The sequence below is a fragment of the Lepidochelys kempii genome, chromosome 6 (assembly GCF_965140265.1).
Source record: "Lepidochelys kempii isolate rLepKem1 chromosome 6, rLepKem1.hap2, whole genome shotgun sequence".
Taxonomy (NCBI): domain Eukaryota; kingdom Metazoa; phylum Chordata; order Testudines; family Cheloniidae; genus Lepidochelys; species Lepidochelys kempii.
In genome coordinates, this window is record NC_133261.1 from 4,973,427 (window position 1) to 4,989,669 (window position 16,243).

Consider the following 16,243-nt stretch of genomic DNA (forward strand, 5'->3'; position numbering starts at 1 on the left):
GGCACTACTGTGACTCCCCTAAAATAACCCTGTGACTCCCCTGCAACATCCTTTTGGGTCAGGACCCCCAGTTTGAGAAATACTGGTCTCCCCTGTGAAATCTGTATAGGATTAGGTAAAAGCACATAAAAGACCAGATTTCACAGTCTGTGATATGTTTTTCATGACGGTGAATTTGGCAGGGCCCTAATCATGAGCGGATTCAGCGCTGGCGAAGGAAGTCCTAGATTTATCTCCATCCGCTTTCCTGATGCTGATCCATAGCGGATGCACTTCCTGTAGGGACAGAAGGGACAGATCAGTCTTCATAGATTGATAGACTATATGGCCATGTAGCCAGTGGTTTTAGTTATTATTCATTTATTGTATGACATTGTGATTATGTTATATCATAGATATATTCATTAACTAGAGTTAATTTGTAGGATTATAAAAGTATAATTCCTCTTAATACCGAACCAAGTACTAGCTATGACTAAGACAAGCTGAAATGTAAGAACCTGTAGGTTAAAGCCTGAAAGACTTTAGTTTAGCTAGTTTAGGCCCTGGAGACAAGAAATGATGACATAAGTGACTGAAAAATAATCCAGTGCCATAAGATTATGGGAAAAGAGGCACCAAGTGACAGTATTTTGCAAAATTACCCAGAAGATTAATATTAGATCATAAAAATACCATAAAGGCGCATCTGTCTCAGACATGTGTCTTAACCATGGGATACAGCTTGTGCGCTAATGCTAATGAGAATAAAGGGAACTTACCCAGCCTATAGAAAATTGGGGTTCATTAAGTTTCCAGGGGAGACAGACCAATAAGGGAAAAGAGGGTGGACACTTTTATGGACACATGCAGAATGTAGGTGTAGACAGAATCACAGTATAAAAAGGGGATGCCCAGAATGAGAAAACTGAGCTCCCTCTGGGAGACTCCAGCAGGAACCATCCCTCTACTGATGATCAAGCCATGAGAGACCCATCAGACCCTAACACTATTGTCAAGGATGTGAGTATAACTATATTTGTAAATTGTGTGTAGGTCTGTATAGAATTTCTATATGCGTGGGTAATCATAACTAACTTTAATAAAACTTAAAAATAGACTAGACCTTGTACTGGTGAATTATACATGGTCATTACCTTCGGTCTCTATGTGTTCCTAGAGGCTCTCAGTTTGAAGCAAGTAACAGAGGTGACTGTCACTCTGCTAAGCTTAAAACTGTAGCCACCAGACCCTCCAGATTTGCAGGAGGAGCAAATGTGGGGCAAGGTCGGGTGCAGAATTGTGGGGCTGGTGTGTGGGGTTGGAAAATTGTGGGGCTGGCTGGACAAAAGGGGGTGCTGGGAGAGCGGGGGCAGGCTCCCCCAATTTCCCCTTCTTAGGCCTTGTCTCCCAGTGTGCCTCAAAACCCCAAGTCTGTCATCCTTATTCTCAATCACCACAAAGTCTGCCCTCCCCCATGCCCTGCGAGGTCCCAGCCTCACAGACAGAGCTGACGTGACTTTGAAGCAGGAGGAACCTCTGGTGACCTTATAGCAGGTCCGTGCCAACCACGTCCACTTCCTGTCCACCAACCCCATCCCTGGCCCACATCCTACCAAGCACACATGCTGCACGGAGAGGGAGAGTCATACATACCCCAGTGCCCTCCCAAAGAGACCCAACAAATGGCCACATCTCAGTGCCAGGTGAGCGAATCACTGTACAAACAGCTCCTATGCCCCACCCCAGAAGTGACTGTATTTTCTAATAAACAACCTCCAGTGAATGAGAATTATAATCCAGTGTCAAAACATAGTCTTCACCTGTGTATGCAAATAGATCCACACCAACTTTAGACCATGTCCTGAACTGGTCATTGCTTATCAATATAGCCTCTTTTACTCCGTTTAGGTTGGCACTGGGGGCCTGTTTCACACATTTTAACAATTTCTCTCTCTCATTGTTCATTTCTGGCTAGTACCGTATCTCTCCGGCTCTGCACTTACATTTCCCCATGTCCAAGTGTCCTTCATGTCCTCTTGTGAGCATGTCAGCTTGGAACATCTTGATATGTAATGTCTTGGCCATCCAACATTAATAGCCTCGAATACCCTCTGTAAACTCCCGTAATTAGCTGTAGCCTCAGCAAATTTACTCCAAAACCTTTCTGAGACTGAGCACCAGACTCCACATCCCTCTCAGAGCTGGGGATAGAGCCCAGGAGTCTTGACTCCCAGATCCTTCAAGCTTCCCTTTTCTCTAGTCCTTGAGGGCCATTTTACGTGCATCATACCATGCATTCATTTGCATAGCAGCAGAAACTCCCAAGTGAAGACTAACTATCATGAACGGATTTAGCACTGGTGAATGAAGCCCTTGATTTATCTCTTGCTGACCCAGATTCATAAGAGGAGGCGGGGAACACTTTCTGTAGGGTAGCAGGGGCAGAGCAGCCTTCATAGAATTACAGACCATAACTCCAGAAGGAACTGCTTTGAGCATCTAGTCTGACTTCCTATGTAACACAAGCCAGAGAGTGTCTCTGAATGAATGCCTGTTTGAACCAGACTGGAACATTTAGGGAAAGATCCAGTCTTGATTTAAAATTTCCAGTTCAGGGTGTTAGACCCTCAGCAGGGGCCTTTTTACAGGATGGGGGAGCAGGCAGACAGTGTTGCTATATATGAATACTTTTTATGCCTTACAAAATGGATCTTGTGGCACCTTAGAGACTAACCAATTTATTTGAGCATAACCTTTCATGAGCTACAGCTCACTTCATCGGTTAGTCTCTAAGGTGCCACAAGTACTCCTTTTCTTTTTGCGAATACAGACTCACACGGCTGTTACTCTGAAACCTGTCAAAATGGATCTTATTTACTTTACATTTATACCCCAAACATACTATACCATAGCCCAGTAGTTAGACATTTTGATGGTTAGTTAGGGTTTAGTTTAGTTACAAGGTGCGAGGAGTTTACAAGTACCACACCATATATAAACTGGGCTTTGGATTATTGAAAGACTATAAATTGCAGATGTGTGAAGCTTTTATTTATAATTTACTTTGTGACATTATTAGATTTTTGTTTTTGTTGTTTTGGGCCTTTACCCTTTGTTTTAAAGGGACAATTTTGGGCAGGCTGACACAATCCAAGGCATTTATACATTTTTATAGCAGTTCCACTGGTGTTATTTCCTTATCTGCTGATTCTTCATTTTTTTCAAGGACATAACAAAGTTGTTTGGTATCATAGAATCTCAGGATTGGAAGGGACCTCAGGAGGTCATCTAGTCCAACCCCCTGCTCAAAGCAGGACTAATCCCCAATTTTTGCCCCAGATCCCTAAATAGCCCCCTTGAGGATTGAACTCACAACCCTGAGTTTAGCAGGCCAATGCTCAAACCACTGACCTATCCCTCCCCCTCAAATAGGTTTTGACTGCTTGACCTTTAAGTTCTTGCTTTGGTTCCCAAAGTGCAGGACATGCACTCCAGTTTCAAACACACAACAGTCACACTCGGCCCCATAGCATATATCATCTTACATATTATATCCCAACAAGGGAATCCACCACAAACCTTGGTAAATTGTTGCAGTGGTTAATTACTCTCGCTGTTAAAAATGTTACGTCTTATTTCCAGTCTGAATTTGTCAAGCTTCAACTTCCAAGGCATTGGATTGTGTTAGTCCTTTGTCTGCTAGACCAGGGGTTCTCAACCTTTTTCTCTCTGAGGCCCCCCTCGACACGCTATAAAAATTGCAGGGCCCAGGGGGACAAAGGGGCCTTGGGCATAGGTGTAGTTTGACTTCTATTTGGGGGGGACAGACAGTGGGGTTCAAGCCCCACATAGCAGTTTCCAGGAAAGGAGTGATACCTCCACCTTCTGACTCACCTCAGCAGGCCACCCAGTCTGTCTGGGTTGGGGGGGCAACCAAAAATTATAACTCAAAGCTGGGGGGCTTAGCTCAAAAAGTTTGAAAACAGCTTAGGGTGCAGGGAGAGGGTAAGTAGGGTCCGTATGTGGGCAAGGGGGTGGGTAGCTCAGGGTGAAGGGAGGGGGTAGCTGGGGCTGTGTGTGGGCAGCGGGGGTAGCTCAGGATTCAGGGAGGACATAGCTCAGGGTGTAAGGAGAGGGGTATTAGGGACTGTGCTGGGAGGACTCCCCTGTGGTCCCTGTTCCCGGAGGGGTCCGCCAGCCACGGAGCTGGGGGGCTCTTACCGGCTGCCACTGCGGGAGCAGAGGAGGCTGGGAGCTTCAATCTAGGGCACCAGCAGGAGAGGCAGGACAGCTGCTGCTGCCTGCTCCATGCACCAGCCAGAGCAGCAGTTATCCCACATTGCCGGGCTCTGGCTTCCCGCCTCTGACTTGGCCAGGCGGTGGGGACTGGGGAGGGATTGCGCCTCCCCCAGCTTCAGCCCCACAGTGGGGCACCGGTGATTGGGGCTTCTGCCGCAGGGCCCAGCAGCCTCCTTGAAAGGGCTCGCGGACACCCTGTGGGCCGTGGACCCCTAGTTGAGAACCGCTGGGCTACACTGAAGAGTCCATCATCAAACATTTTTCCCCAGGTAGGTATTTATAGACGGAGATAAGCACTCCTTAGTCTTCACTTCGTTAATCTAAATAGTGATAGATTGAGCTCCTTGAGTCTATTGGGCAGGTTTTCTAATGTTTCAGTCATTCTCATGGCTGTTCTCTGAACCCTCTCGAATTTATCAACATCCTTCTTGAAGTGTGGGCTCCAGAACTGGCCACAGGAGTCCAGCAGTGGTCACACCAGGACCAAATACAGAGGGAAAATAACCTCTCTAGTCCTTCCCGAGATTCCCCTGCTTATGTATCCAAGGATTGGCCACAGCATTGCACCGGTAGCAACTTGGCCCAGGCAGATCTTGGTCTCTGCCGAGTCTGTCAATTAGTGCAGGGTGGCCTGGCAAGCTTGTGCCATGGGAGCCACACCTGAGACCCACCAAACTCATGTCACACAAGAAACACCAAACAGCCAATCAGTGGCAAAAGTGAATCCCTAACGCACAGCGTAGCCAGCTCCCCTAATGCAGAGCTCTCCTCCCTTCTGCCCTCACCCTCCCTGCAAGGCCAGGCCTGGGAAGGAGAATCCCCTTGGAGTTGCCCCCTCCAGGCCTGGGAGGTGGTAAAGGCCCTCCAGCGCTATAGGAGGAGCAGATATGGGGCAAAGTGGGGCTGGGTGGGTGGGGTCTGGGGGCAAAGGAGCTGAGGGTGGGGGAGGAGCTGAGGTGGCCTCCCCCATTCTTCCCTTCCTCCCTTTTCAAGCCCCATCTCCCAGTCTTTCCCCACTTCCCAACCCATCCCCCTCATCCTCAGCCACCCCAAAGTCTGCCCCCCTCCATTCCCCTGATGGGTCCAGGCCTCACAGACAGCAGAGATGTGACCTTGAAGCAGGGGGAAGCGACTGTGGTTTTACACAAGGACTGAGCCATTGCAAACACTGAATCCACTACAGACCTGCTGAACTCTCCCCAAACCTGCCTCCCCCACACCCCCCACATCCTACCGAGCACACACGTCCCACAGAGAAAGGGAGTGGCACCTGTGACCCACTCCCATCCCAGAGAGTCTGGGGGGAACAGAACAGAGAGGAAAGTGAACCCAGGAGTCCTGATTACCAGCCCTCCCCCACACAAGTCACGAGAGCCCCATTCCCCTCCCAGAGCTGAGGAGAGAACCCAGGAGTCCTGATGCACAGGCCTCCTGCTGTAACCCACCGACCCCACTCCTCTCCCAGAGCCAGCCAGGGATAGGACCCAGGAGTCCCGACCGTCCAGCTGCTCCCATCCCCCTGCCAGAGGGGTACTCGCTGGGCACTTACCTGTGCACAGCGTTTCCCAGGCCCTCTGGCTGGCACTTACCTGTGCACAGGTAGAGGAGCAGAGCCAAGGGGTCCATCCTGTGCTGGGTGAGGGCTGTCTATGGAACGGGGATGCTCCTGTAGGAGGTGTGAGGTTCAAGGGCAGTGCCTGGAGAGGAGGCAGCAGAATGCAGAGGAAAGAGAAGTCCTAGCTGAAAAGAGAGAAAAACTGTCAGGGTGGAGGGGGGACTCAGGGTGTTATAGGGAGGGAGCAGAATGGAGAAGACGGGGGAAAAGTCAGTGACACTTGAACACTCAACTCGTCAGACACACAGACAGCTGTATGGAGGCAGATGTAAAACAAATAAAATGGCCAAACTCCGCCCCCCTGAACTCTCCCCTCCTGCTTCCCCTCCATGCTAGTGGTCAGCTAGTCATTTTCCACCCTCCCCTCCCTCTCTGCCCTTTGTAAATTCAAACCCCCCTAGTTTCAAAACTTGGGGAAAACACTGCACACACACACCTATCCTGAAACAAACACACACGCAACCATCAGACAGACAACTGGTCAGACACACAGCTACACTGAGACAGAAAACAGATACACAATTAGAAAACCAACTGCAGTGAGACATTCACACAGCTAAACAGACACACTCACAAACTCAGGGCCGTCCTTGGGCACACACAGAATATTCAGCTGTATAGGGCGGGGCACCTGAAAATTTGGAGCACCCCGGGTCTTAATATCCACCCATCCGCCTCCTCCTATGCCTGTTTTATGGATGCTGCAGCCTGGTGAGTTTTCCTCTGGAGAGGATCTAGGTCTTGTCTACACTAGCAAGTTGGAGCTCATTAAATCGTCCCCGGGCGCCATAACGCCTGAGGTGTCCACACTGGCAAGGCACGTAGCGCGCTCGCACCCCGCGGCTGGAGCGCCCTGGGAATCCACCTGCCCAAGAGGCATAGAGCTTGCTGCACCCGGGCTGGAGCACTGCGATGCCAGTGTGGACGCCCTGGTCTATTACTGCGCTCTGACTGACCTCCGGGAGACGTCCCACAATGCCTGTTCTAGCCACTCTGGTCATCACTTTGAACTCTACTGCCCTGGCCTCAGGTGACCAACCAGCTCTGGGAAATTTGAAAGTCCCCTTCCGTGGAGTGCTCTCAGCGAATCTTTCCAGGTGACCATGTCTCCACCCGCCAGGCGATTCCTGGCATGGAGCGATGCCAAGGTGCTGGACCTCATCAGCGTTTGGGGAGAGGAGGCTGTCCAGTCCCAGCTGTGCTCCAGCCACAGGAATTACGTTACCTATGGGCAGATATCAAGGGCCATGACCGAAAGGGGCCATGACTGGGACGCAGTGCAGGGCAGGGTTAAAGTGAAGGAGCTGCGGAACGCCTACCACAAGGTGCAGGAGGCAAACCGCCGCTCCGGTGCTCCCCCACGACCTGCCGGTTCTACAAAGAGCTGGTCGCGATACTTGGGGGCGACCCCACCTCCATTCCGAAAAGCACCATGGACACTTCAGAGGCTGTTCCAGTCCAGAGTGCAATGAGCCAGGATGAGGAGGAAAGTGGGAGCGAGGGTGCTGAGGAAGAGAGGTGCCCAGAGCCAGAGGACGACTCACCATCCCTAGATGCATGCAGCCAGGAGCTGTTTTCAAGCCAGGAGGAAGGTAGCCAGTGGCAGCATCCAGTGCTTGGGGAAGAGGAAACAGCAGAGGAGGTGCCCGGTAAGCGGCTTTGATTTTGTGAAGGGAGTTGTTGGGTGTGGGTTGTTGGCGCAGAGGCTTGGCTGTGTGCATGCCTAGATGTGGAATAGGGCATGGATGTACTCTCTCACATCGCGGTAATCGGCCTCAGTGACTTCATCGAAGGTCTCATGCAGAAGCTGGGCAATCCATTTACACAGGTTCCTTGGCAGAGTTACTTGTGCTCCTTGTCCCAGTAAGGGTAACATACCCATGCCACTGTGCCATGAAGGGTGGGGGGACCATTTCCGCACACAGGCAAGCCACATAAGGGCCAGGGTGGAAGCCGCATTGTAGCAGAAGACCCTCCCTTGCTTCCCAGGTCACCCTCAACAGCAAGATATCTTCCGGGATGAACCAAGCCTGTGGAAAATTTGGGGACAGTGTTGGGTATAGGGGCCCCCTGCACCTGTTGGCTCTCCCCAAGACAAAGGACCCCAGAGGACAGTATTGCCTGGAACAATCAGTTTCCCCTGACCTTGTGGTTACTCACCATTTTGGGGCTCTTGTGGGTTATGTGCGCTCATCTTGGGACAGGCAGTTTGTGCTATTGTGTGAACTGTGCTTGTCTTTAAGATCAGCCAAATTATTGCCCTGTCTAGTGTGAACAATGCTGCCTCTGTAAAATGTCGCATTTTGGCCTCACAGATGCAACCTTGAGATCCCAGGCCATCCTTGTTATCAATGGCCAAATGGCTACACAGCCTCAGGAAATGGCCATGAAGAAGCAAGGAGGACCTTCTGCATGAAGTCATGCCGCAGTCCCTTGCTGAAAATCAAAAATTCCAGGAGTGGCGGGAGAGCGAAAGGAGGCTCCGCCAGGAGAATGCGGACCGCCGGCAAGAAACCACGGAGCGGCTCCTAAGCATTATGGAGTGCCAAGCAGACTCGATGCAGGCGTTCATAGCACTGCAGACAGAGCAGATCTGTGCCCACTCACCCTGCAGTCCTTGTCCCAGAACTCTTTCCCTTGCGCCCCCATGTCACCGCCAACTTGCTTTACCCAACTTCCAGTTTCTTATTGCCACCAGCTGCCTCCATCACCTTTACCTTCACCGTCCACCCCTGCAAACTCCAACCCCTACCCACTGCACTCAACCCCCATCCCCATGCAGTTTAGCCAGCCTGAAGAGCAGCACCCATTGCAGGGCACTCCAGACAGGAAGGCTGAATACAATACCAGGACATACGCAAATCTTTTCTTTAGTGGGGGGACCAAAACTGGATGCAATACTCTCGGTGTGGCCTCAGAGAGGGGAAATTTTGCCAAAGAGAGGGGAATAATCAATTCCCTCCATCTGCTGGCAATGCTCCTGCTAATACAGCCCAATATGCTGTTGGCCTTCTTGGCAACAAGAGCACACTGCTGACTCATATCCAGCTTCTCATCCACTATAATCCCCAGGTCCTTTTCTGCAGAAAAATATCTCAGTCTGTTTGGAAAGAGCCCAGCACTCCAGCGATCACTGCTGCTGATACTGTTCTTAAGGCTGTTAACAAGTTCTGCTATCTTGGAAGTGTACTCTCCTCCAGTATAAACACTGATGACGTTGTAACGGCTCGACTAGCCAAAGCCAGCAATGCCTCTGGAAGATTGACTAAACGCCTATGGAATGATCCTGGTGTTAAACTTCATAGGAAGGTCATTTGTCAGGCAGTTGGACAGTCAGCAGTTGCCTTGACTGTCCTGTTGTATGGATCGGAGTCATGGACCATATATCGCCGCCACGTTTCGAAATTTGATCAGCTCCATGTGTGCTGCCTCAGGAAGATCGCCCATATGAACTGGTGGGACAGAATTCCAAACACGGAGGCCCTTATGCTGTGTGGTATCAAGGGCACGGAAGCAATGCTTATGAACAAACAGTTTTGTTGGATTGGTCATGTTATGAAAATGGATGACACGTGGATACCGAAGATGGTCTTCTCCTGCCGTGTTGTTTGTGGAAAACGCTCCATTGGTGGTCAGTATAAGCGCTGTAAAGATGTCTTAAAGGTCACCGTGAAGTCATGCAGCATATTTCCCAATGATCTGGAAATGATAGCTCGGGACAGATGGTTCTGGCAGCAAACTATTACACAGGCTTTCAAACACTTCTATAGTCAGTGTATCCAGACATTACAAGAAAAGCATAGGGTTCCAAAAGGGTGCATGGCACCCACAGGAGGCGGATTTTTATGTGACATCTGCGATCGGATTTGCCGATCGAGGATTGGCCTAGTCGCTCACCAGCAGTGTCATAGAAGATGGCTCAGTCCATATATAAACAGCCACCACCCCCTGCTACAGAGCCAGCTGATGCCCATTCACTCTGGTCCAGAGGAAAGCAGACAGGAGAGTTGGTCAGTTCAGAAAAAAGGGGGAATTAGAGATGCTGCTACTATCTCCAATTCTTGTCTGCGGGGCCAGCCTTGTGGTTGGATCTGGGGATGGGAGGGAAGGTGCGTCATGGCTGTGCCTGGCCTGCAGCTCCTCTAGGCAGGTGCGGCATACTCAGGGCTTCAGCCAGCCCAGGGCTCCTCCGGCTGATGGGAGGTCATTCAGGGTATGTCTGGGTGGGGGGATTCTGGCTCTGGCCATGGGCGGGGGGAGGGGTCTCTGGGTTCTGGTCGTGGTGGGGGGAGGTGGATGGGGCAGAGACAGGGGCTAACCTCCCCAGAGGGGGGCTCCACCCACCATCCATGGTGTTATCCCTTTTGTATTGAGTGGTTAGTCAGTATTCAAGGTCATGGGGTTTTTTTCTGTTAGAAGGCTAAATTGATGATGGAGTCAGGTATTTCTTTGACACTGTCCTGTTTGTTTACAACAAACATGGAAAGTCCTGTTTCCCTGAACACAGCAAGAATCAAATAGCCAGAGGCGGCAGGTTTCTACAGTTTTTGGTGGTGCCCAGAATGGGTCCAAGTCCTGCCCCCAAGACACACACACACCTGCTTTGTAAGGGTTGGGGATGAGGACTCTGGCTCTGGTGTGGGGCTGGGGATGAGGGGTTTGGGATGTGGAGGGGCTCAGGGCTGGGACAGAGGGTTGGGGTGCGGGCTCTGCTGGGGATGCGGGCTCTGCAGTGGGGCAGAGCAGGGGATACGTTGGTCGGTTGTGCATGTGTATGGAGATCCTTCCTGGTAGAGTAATTAAGAACCTGTGAATGTCCCCAGGTGGGAGGTGAAATGACTTGGCCCCAGGGGAGCAAGCGGCAAATGCCACTGCAGCACCCAGATCGGTTTCAACTGGCAGGAAAACACATTGCAAAGCCCTGGTTTGGTTGCCCCTTGCCTCTCTATTCTCTCTCTATTCCCGCACAGGTCTCATCTCTGCTTGCAAGCAGCTCCCCGGGGGCGATTGCTGTGTGTATGTGAGAGGGCTGATGAGGACAATGGGGTCCCCTCGGCCGAGGGAATGCACCGCAGAGCAAGCAGCGGGCAGGGGAGATCTGAGGAGCTGCTGGGGAAGCGCTGTGCGTTAATACCAATGGGCGCAGATCTAAGTTTAGAACAACCTGAGGTTTTAAAAATAGACTGACAGACGCTGTCAACTGCGCCAGCGATTTATAAACGAGGCATTAAATGGTCAACTCCAATCTTGTCACAGCGACAGGAGCTCAAACTTTGTACAGTTTGACTTGAGCAGCAGGCAGGCTGCCCTGGGGCTGGGGCCAGAGAGGAGGACTCCCGCTCTCCCTGCTAGCACTCAGCCAAGCCAAGAGTCCACTCTGAGTCGCCGGCCGGGTGTGGGGGGCTGCCATGCTCCTCCCCTCCCAGACACAGCGGTCAGCCGGCCCTGCTCCCTTACAGCCAGGCTGCAGCAGCTGGCGACAACAATTATCCCGTAAAAGTGGGGATAGGGACATGCTGAATCAGAGTATCTGAGGATGGCAGCTTGGAAGTGCTGCTCAAACCAGCGTAATGAGTCCAGGGACATATAAGGGGTCAGCTTGGGAGTGTTGATCAACACGGTCCTCTCAGATGCGTTCTGTTAATGCGTGTGTGTGTGCTCATCTGATTCTGGGGTGGGAAGAACCCAGCCCTGGGGAACCTAAGTCCTGCAGGACAGCTCCATTGGGAGGGGACTTGCAGCAGGGAGAAGTAGAGCTCCGAATGAGAACACAAGTGACACAACCAGTATATTGATAGAATTACCAAACCCTAATAAATGAGCATACCCCAAAGTAACGGGCAAATCCGGTAACATTGGAGCAGCAGCTCCTATGGTTTCCGCTAGCCATTGCATAAAGGAGCTTGATGGTTTGTTTCTGACATGTATCCTGAACAAAGGGCAGGTTGAATTAGGGTTTATCCAACCTGTAACAAAACCCTCCCCTCTCAGAAAGGAAATAATTTAACAAATTACCATTGATACAGTCTTCAGTATCTACATATTGACATAGCACCTTTCTGTCAGGATGGTTTTCACACCAACTCCAATTTGATCTTACAAAACATTGCATAGGAGATGGGAGTTTTCCGGCCATGAGCAGAAAGCATCCCCTCCCCATACTACAGTAAAAGCTGTCTTCCAAGATGGCTGTGTTTGCCAATGATTTTCCAGTCATACCCTATGCTGATATCTAGGTCTGCTATTTGGGAAGCTTTTTGTTGTTCTGGAGTCCACTCCTGCAAACCCCCCATTCACTGATCCAACAGATGAGCCAGGAACATTTGCATTTCTGCAAGTTATGGGGAGACAGAGGAGACAGCCATTTCCTTCCTAATCACACCTGTTCCCCTTCGACACCAATTCCTTGCTCTCGGCTTGGGGCAGTGTTTCCTGATCACATCTCAACAAGGCCATCTAGCCATAGACTGCGCGGGATTGTGCTGAGATAAGCATGTGAAGGGGCATGGATACAGGAGGGCTAATGGGAGGTGGTTGATTACAGCAGGGAAACCACACTTGGGCAAATATCTCAGTTTTGATTGAGAGAAATGCAGTTTATTTGGTGTGATCAGTGGAGGGGTGTTTGATATTGAAAAGGTACAAAGGCAAGCGTGAGGTATGCTTACTATAGGGGACATGTGGATTTTAAATCTCAATACAAGCCCATGGGTATTCTGAAGGAAAGGTTTGTTACTGTGTGGTTACTTTGTACAAATGAACCCTGCATAGCCCTGATGACTCAGAGCCCACAGAAAACACCCTGAGCATCACAGGAAGCATAACCTTGGGCTGGATAATTGCATTTGTGGACCTCTGCCCTTGGGGCTGTGTCTAATACATCTAATACTCTTTACAAGCAAGTCCAAAAGTCTGTGTTTGTTTTTGGTGGCACTGTTCTGATGAACAGCTCTTAATTCCTGGAAACCCTGCCCCAACCAGGAAGTAAAATGAAACTTAACACTTCCTTCCATTTTTCTCTTTTTCTATTCGTAGATTAGATCTCCCTCTCCACGGGGGAGCAAACCAGAGCTGCATCAAGAAAAAAGCAGCTGGCTCTAGTCAATCACAGTTGCCTGTAGCCCTGTTGCAATTAGATTTTTTTCAATGACCTTTTATTCTCTAGGCCACTTTAGCAAGATCATGGCAAAGCTCCTCGGAAACCAATAGGGTTTTTGCCTGAATATGGAGTGTAGAATTTGTCTCTAAGTGAGAAAGACTTGGCAGGGACAACAGTCACATTCAAAACTGATTGTCTTACTTTTATTTGTAGGGGCTTAGGGCACCGGTTTCTAAAGACTGATGGGTAGCTGGGACAGCAGAGGATGGAAAGACATCCGAGTCTCAGGCTATTGCACTGAGAATATTATAGCAACAGGTGCCTAGAAGATTGTCACTTTGGGCCCAGCTTCCAGTATCTAATCACCTGGAACGTTAGACACTCCCCCACTGCCTTGGGTAAGTAAAGACTTAACCCAGATTAAGGTGCAAAACAAACCATGATTTATGAAGGGAAGTGTACAGAAAGTAGGGAAACCCAGGGGAAAAGATAAACAGACAACAAACACCTCAGTGGTTTAACCATACAGGCATGAAGCCTGGCTCCCAACTATCCTTGGCGACACTGTGGGTTTTATACTTGCAGGTCCTGATGGCAGAGGCAAGCAGAAGACGGACAGCAGCTGCTGACCCCTGGAACCAGTCACCAGGCAATCCATGGGCCCCACTTCTACTGTCCCAAAGTAGCTTGAGCAGAAGGAACACGGAACCAGAGCAGATGTTGTTGCTCAGGACCACTCTTCAGTCTTCTCCAGGCAAGTGATGCGGTTGTTGACAGTCCTCGACTTTGTGAATGAAGGGCTGCTAGTGTGGATGCGCTCTACCGACACAAGGAGCACAGTGTGGACATGCAAAGGTGGTTTAATTAAAGAGGCATAACTTCTGTCAACAAAACTCTGTAGTGTAGACATAGCCTCAGCCTGTTCCTGCCTTTCCCGAGGGAGAAAAATTCATTGGCTTGAACATTGTTCCGATGCTGGAGTTTTCCTTTTTGTAGCTTTCCCACAGACCCTGTTGCATATACATATGTCCCTACATAGACAGATCTCCTTACCCTTTTCCTTACTGAACATTATATCAGAGAAGCCGCAGTAGATATCTCCTGTCACTCAGGCCCTCTCTATACTGTATCCTCTTGCCCTAAACTATTTCCACCCTTTATACCATGGGTCACAGCCAGTGAGAGGAGTATCTCTGAGAGCTCCAGAGTGGACAAAGCTCCAGGGACTCCAGGCGTTGTTACCACCACATTATCTGAATCATCTCACAGCAGGATCAAGCTCAGCTACCTCTTCCACCAGAGCTGCTGTTGTGGCAGCCACACCAGGGCTAGATCAATTCTCAGTCCAGGCACTGGGACCACTTTTGAGTGTGGGCCTGGTGCTACGGTGCCAATTGAAACCCAATATTGGTGGCAGTTCAATCATGGGAAGTTCCCCACCAATTGCCAGGGTAGGTGCTGCAGACAGGAGCTCTCAGATCACTCCCTACTAATTCTGATGACAAGTTTAGCTCTTTACTTACTCAGCCACTTTTACTGAAAATTTCGACACCAACATCTTGGTGCGTCATCATGAGGTGTTCCAGCAAATGGGCAGGGGTCAGTGAATTCATTACCTGCGCTGATTTGCGTTACACAATGCTTGCAGAGCATGCTGGAAAGATTTTTTTTAAAAGCAATCAGTTGACCAGATTTTAAGCTATAGCTATTAACAGTTCTGTCTGTTAGATGAAGAAGTGATCATTCCCTCTAGAGAGCTAGTCCAAAATGCTCACTGTGGGCCGATTCTACCACCTCTCTACCCCCACATTCTGTAGTTCTCTTCCTCTGCAGGTAGATCCATTGGAATGATTTTTTTTCTTTTCTTTTTTATTTATTTTATTTTATTTATTTTTTTTATTTTTTATTTTTAATCTGACAGGATTTCATTAAATGTTTTGTTTGTCATGGGTGCACAGGCTTGGTGCTCTGGAATGGCTCTGAATGAAGTTCAGACAGGACCCTCTTGCAGCATGACAACTCCTCAGGGCACACTCTCACTTGGCTTCAGCACCTCCTTGGATCTCTTCCAACCTTGGAGCATTCAGCACCCCTGTTTGTGCCATGAGCTTCCCACACTGGGGAAGTCTTACATGCCCCCAAAAGGGCCATGTACCCCAACTTCACAGTCAGCAGTGACTCTCGGCCAGCTAGGTAAAACAGAAGGGTTTATAGTCGTCTGGAACACAGCGTAGAACAGATCTTGTTAGCACAGAAAGCAGGAAGATTCAGCAAAGTCCATCCATTAAATCGTCAGCTTCAGACTTGTCATAGCCACAGGAGCTCAAACTTTGTACAGTTTGACTTGTGCAGCAGGCAGGCTGCCCTGGGGTTCTGGCCAGAGAGAAGGACTCCCCCACCCGGCACTCACCCAAGCCCAGACTCCACTCATCCCACCTGCAGAACCAGATTGCAGTATCCAGCCTGACTCATAAAAGACCTCCCCCGTCAGCCTCTGCTTGAACCAAAGCCCATCAGAAGAAAGACTTACAAAAAGCAATAAAATGGCAGTAGGAGGCAAACCTAAGCCCCTCCAGACAAGGTTGACAGGATTAAGGAAAGTCCCCTAACCTCATTTGCATCAAAGATGGGACAGGGAGGCATCTCCGTTAGCATACAGCATGGAGAACAGAGATTCCAAGGCAAGAACCGCACTGAACTCTGGGACCAGGAAAGCAGGGAAGCACTGCAACCTGGGGATCTCTGCTCCAGATGTGAATGAATCCATGCCTGCACACACCCGCTTATCAGACCAATTCTAGCAATAAATCCTCTATTGGTATCCAAAATACTGAAACTGCCTAATTGCATTATGAGCTCCCTGGAAGGAGCACCACCAACAGCCTGGAACAATCAGTTCCTATTGTCTAGCCTGAACAAAACAACTTTGGTATACTCCCTTGAATCATCAGTTTACCCAGACAAATCTAGTGTTATTTCCCTGCAAAAACCCAGACTCACTCTCAAGTATGGGCTCTGATGCCTGGATCCAAATTTTGTATCAGTTCCATTCGGACTTCATCTTCTCCTGACTGGTTGTGCTGGGGGTTCTGCCTGTCTCCAGCACTCCGGACACCACCTGGGAACCCTGATTGAGTCACGCTTCACGGAATGGTGAGAACCCACCCCTCTCTTTCTCTCGGTACAGCCTTCTGACCATGACTTGTGGGATCAGTTATAGTTTGCTAAACCTAACTTTCCGGATCAAA

General features: G+C 49.8%; 1 protein-coding gene across 3 annotated transcripts in view; it reads right to left on the reverse strand.

The window, feature by feature from the left end:
- LOC140912365 (integrin alpha-D-like) overlaps positions 1–7,509 on the reverse strand; it is a 29,066-nt gene extending 21,557 nt beyond the window's left edge. For 2 of the 3 annotated variants that reach the window (XR_012159280.1, XM_073346634.1), the window contains exon 1: positions 5,871–6,148. Coding sequence is in view for 2 of the 3 variants with exons in the window: in XM_073346634.1 (XP_073202735.1) it covers positions 5,871–5,907 (37 nt within the window). In the remaining variant the exon portion in view is untranslated. Of the gene's footprint in view, positions 1–5,870; positions 6,149–7,440 lie in introns of those variants that run through there. The other variant, XM_073346633.1, reaches the window with a different exon arrangement.
- Positions 7,510–16,243: the final 8,734 nt, after the last annotated feature.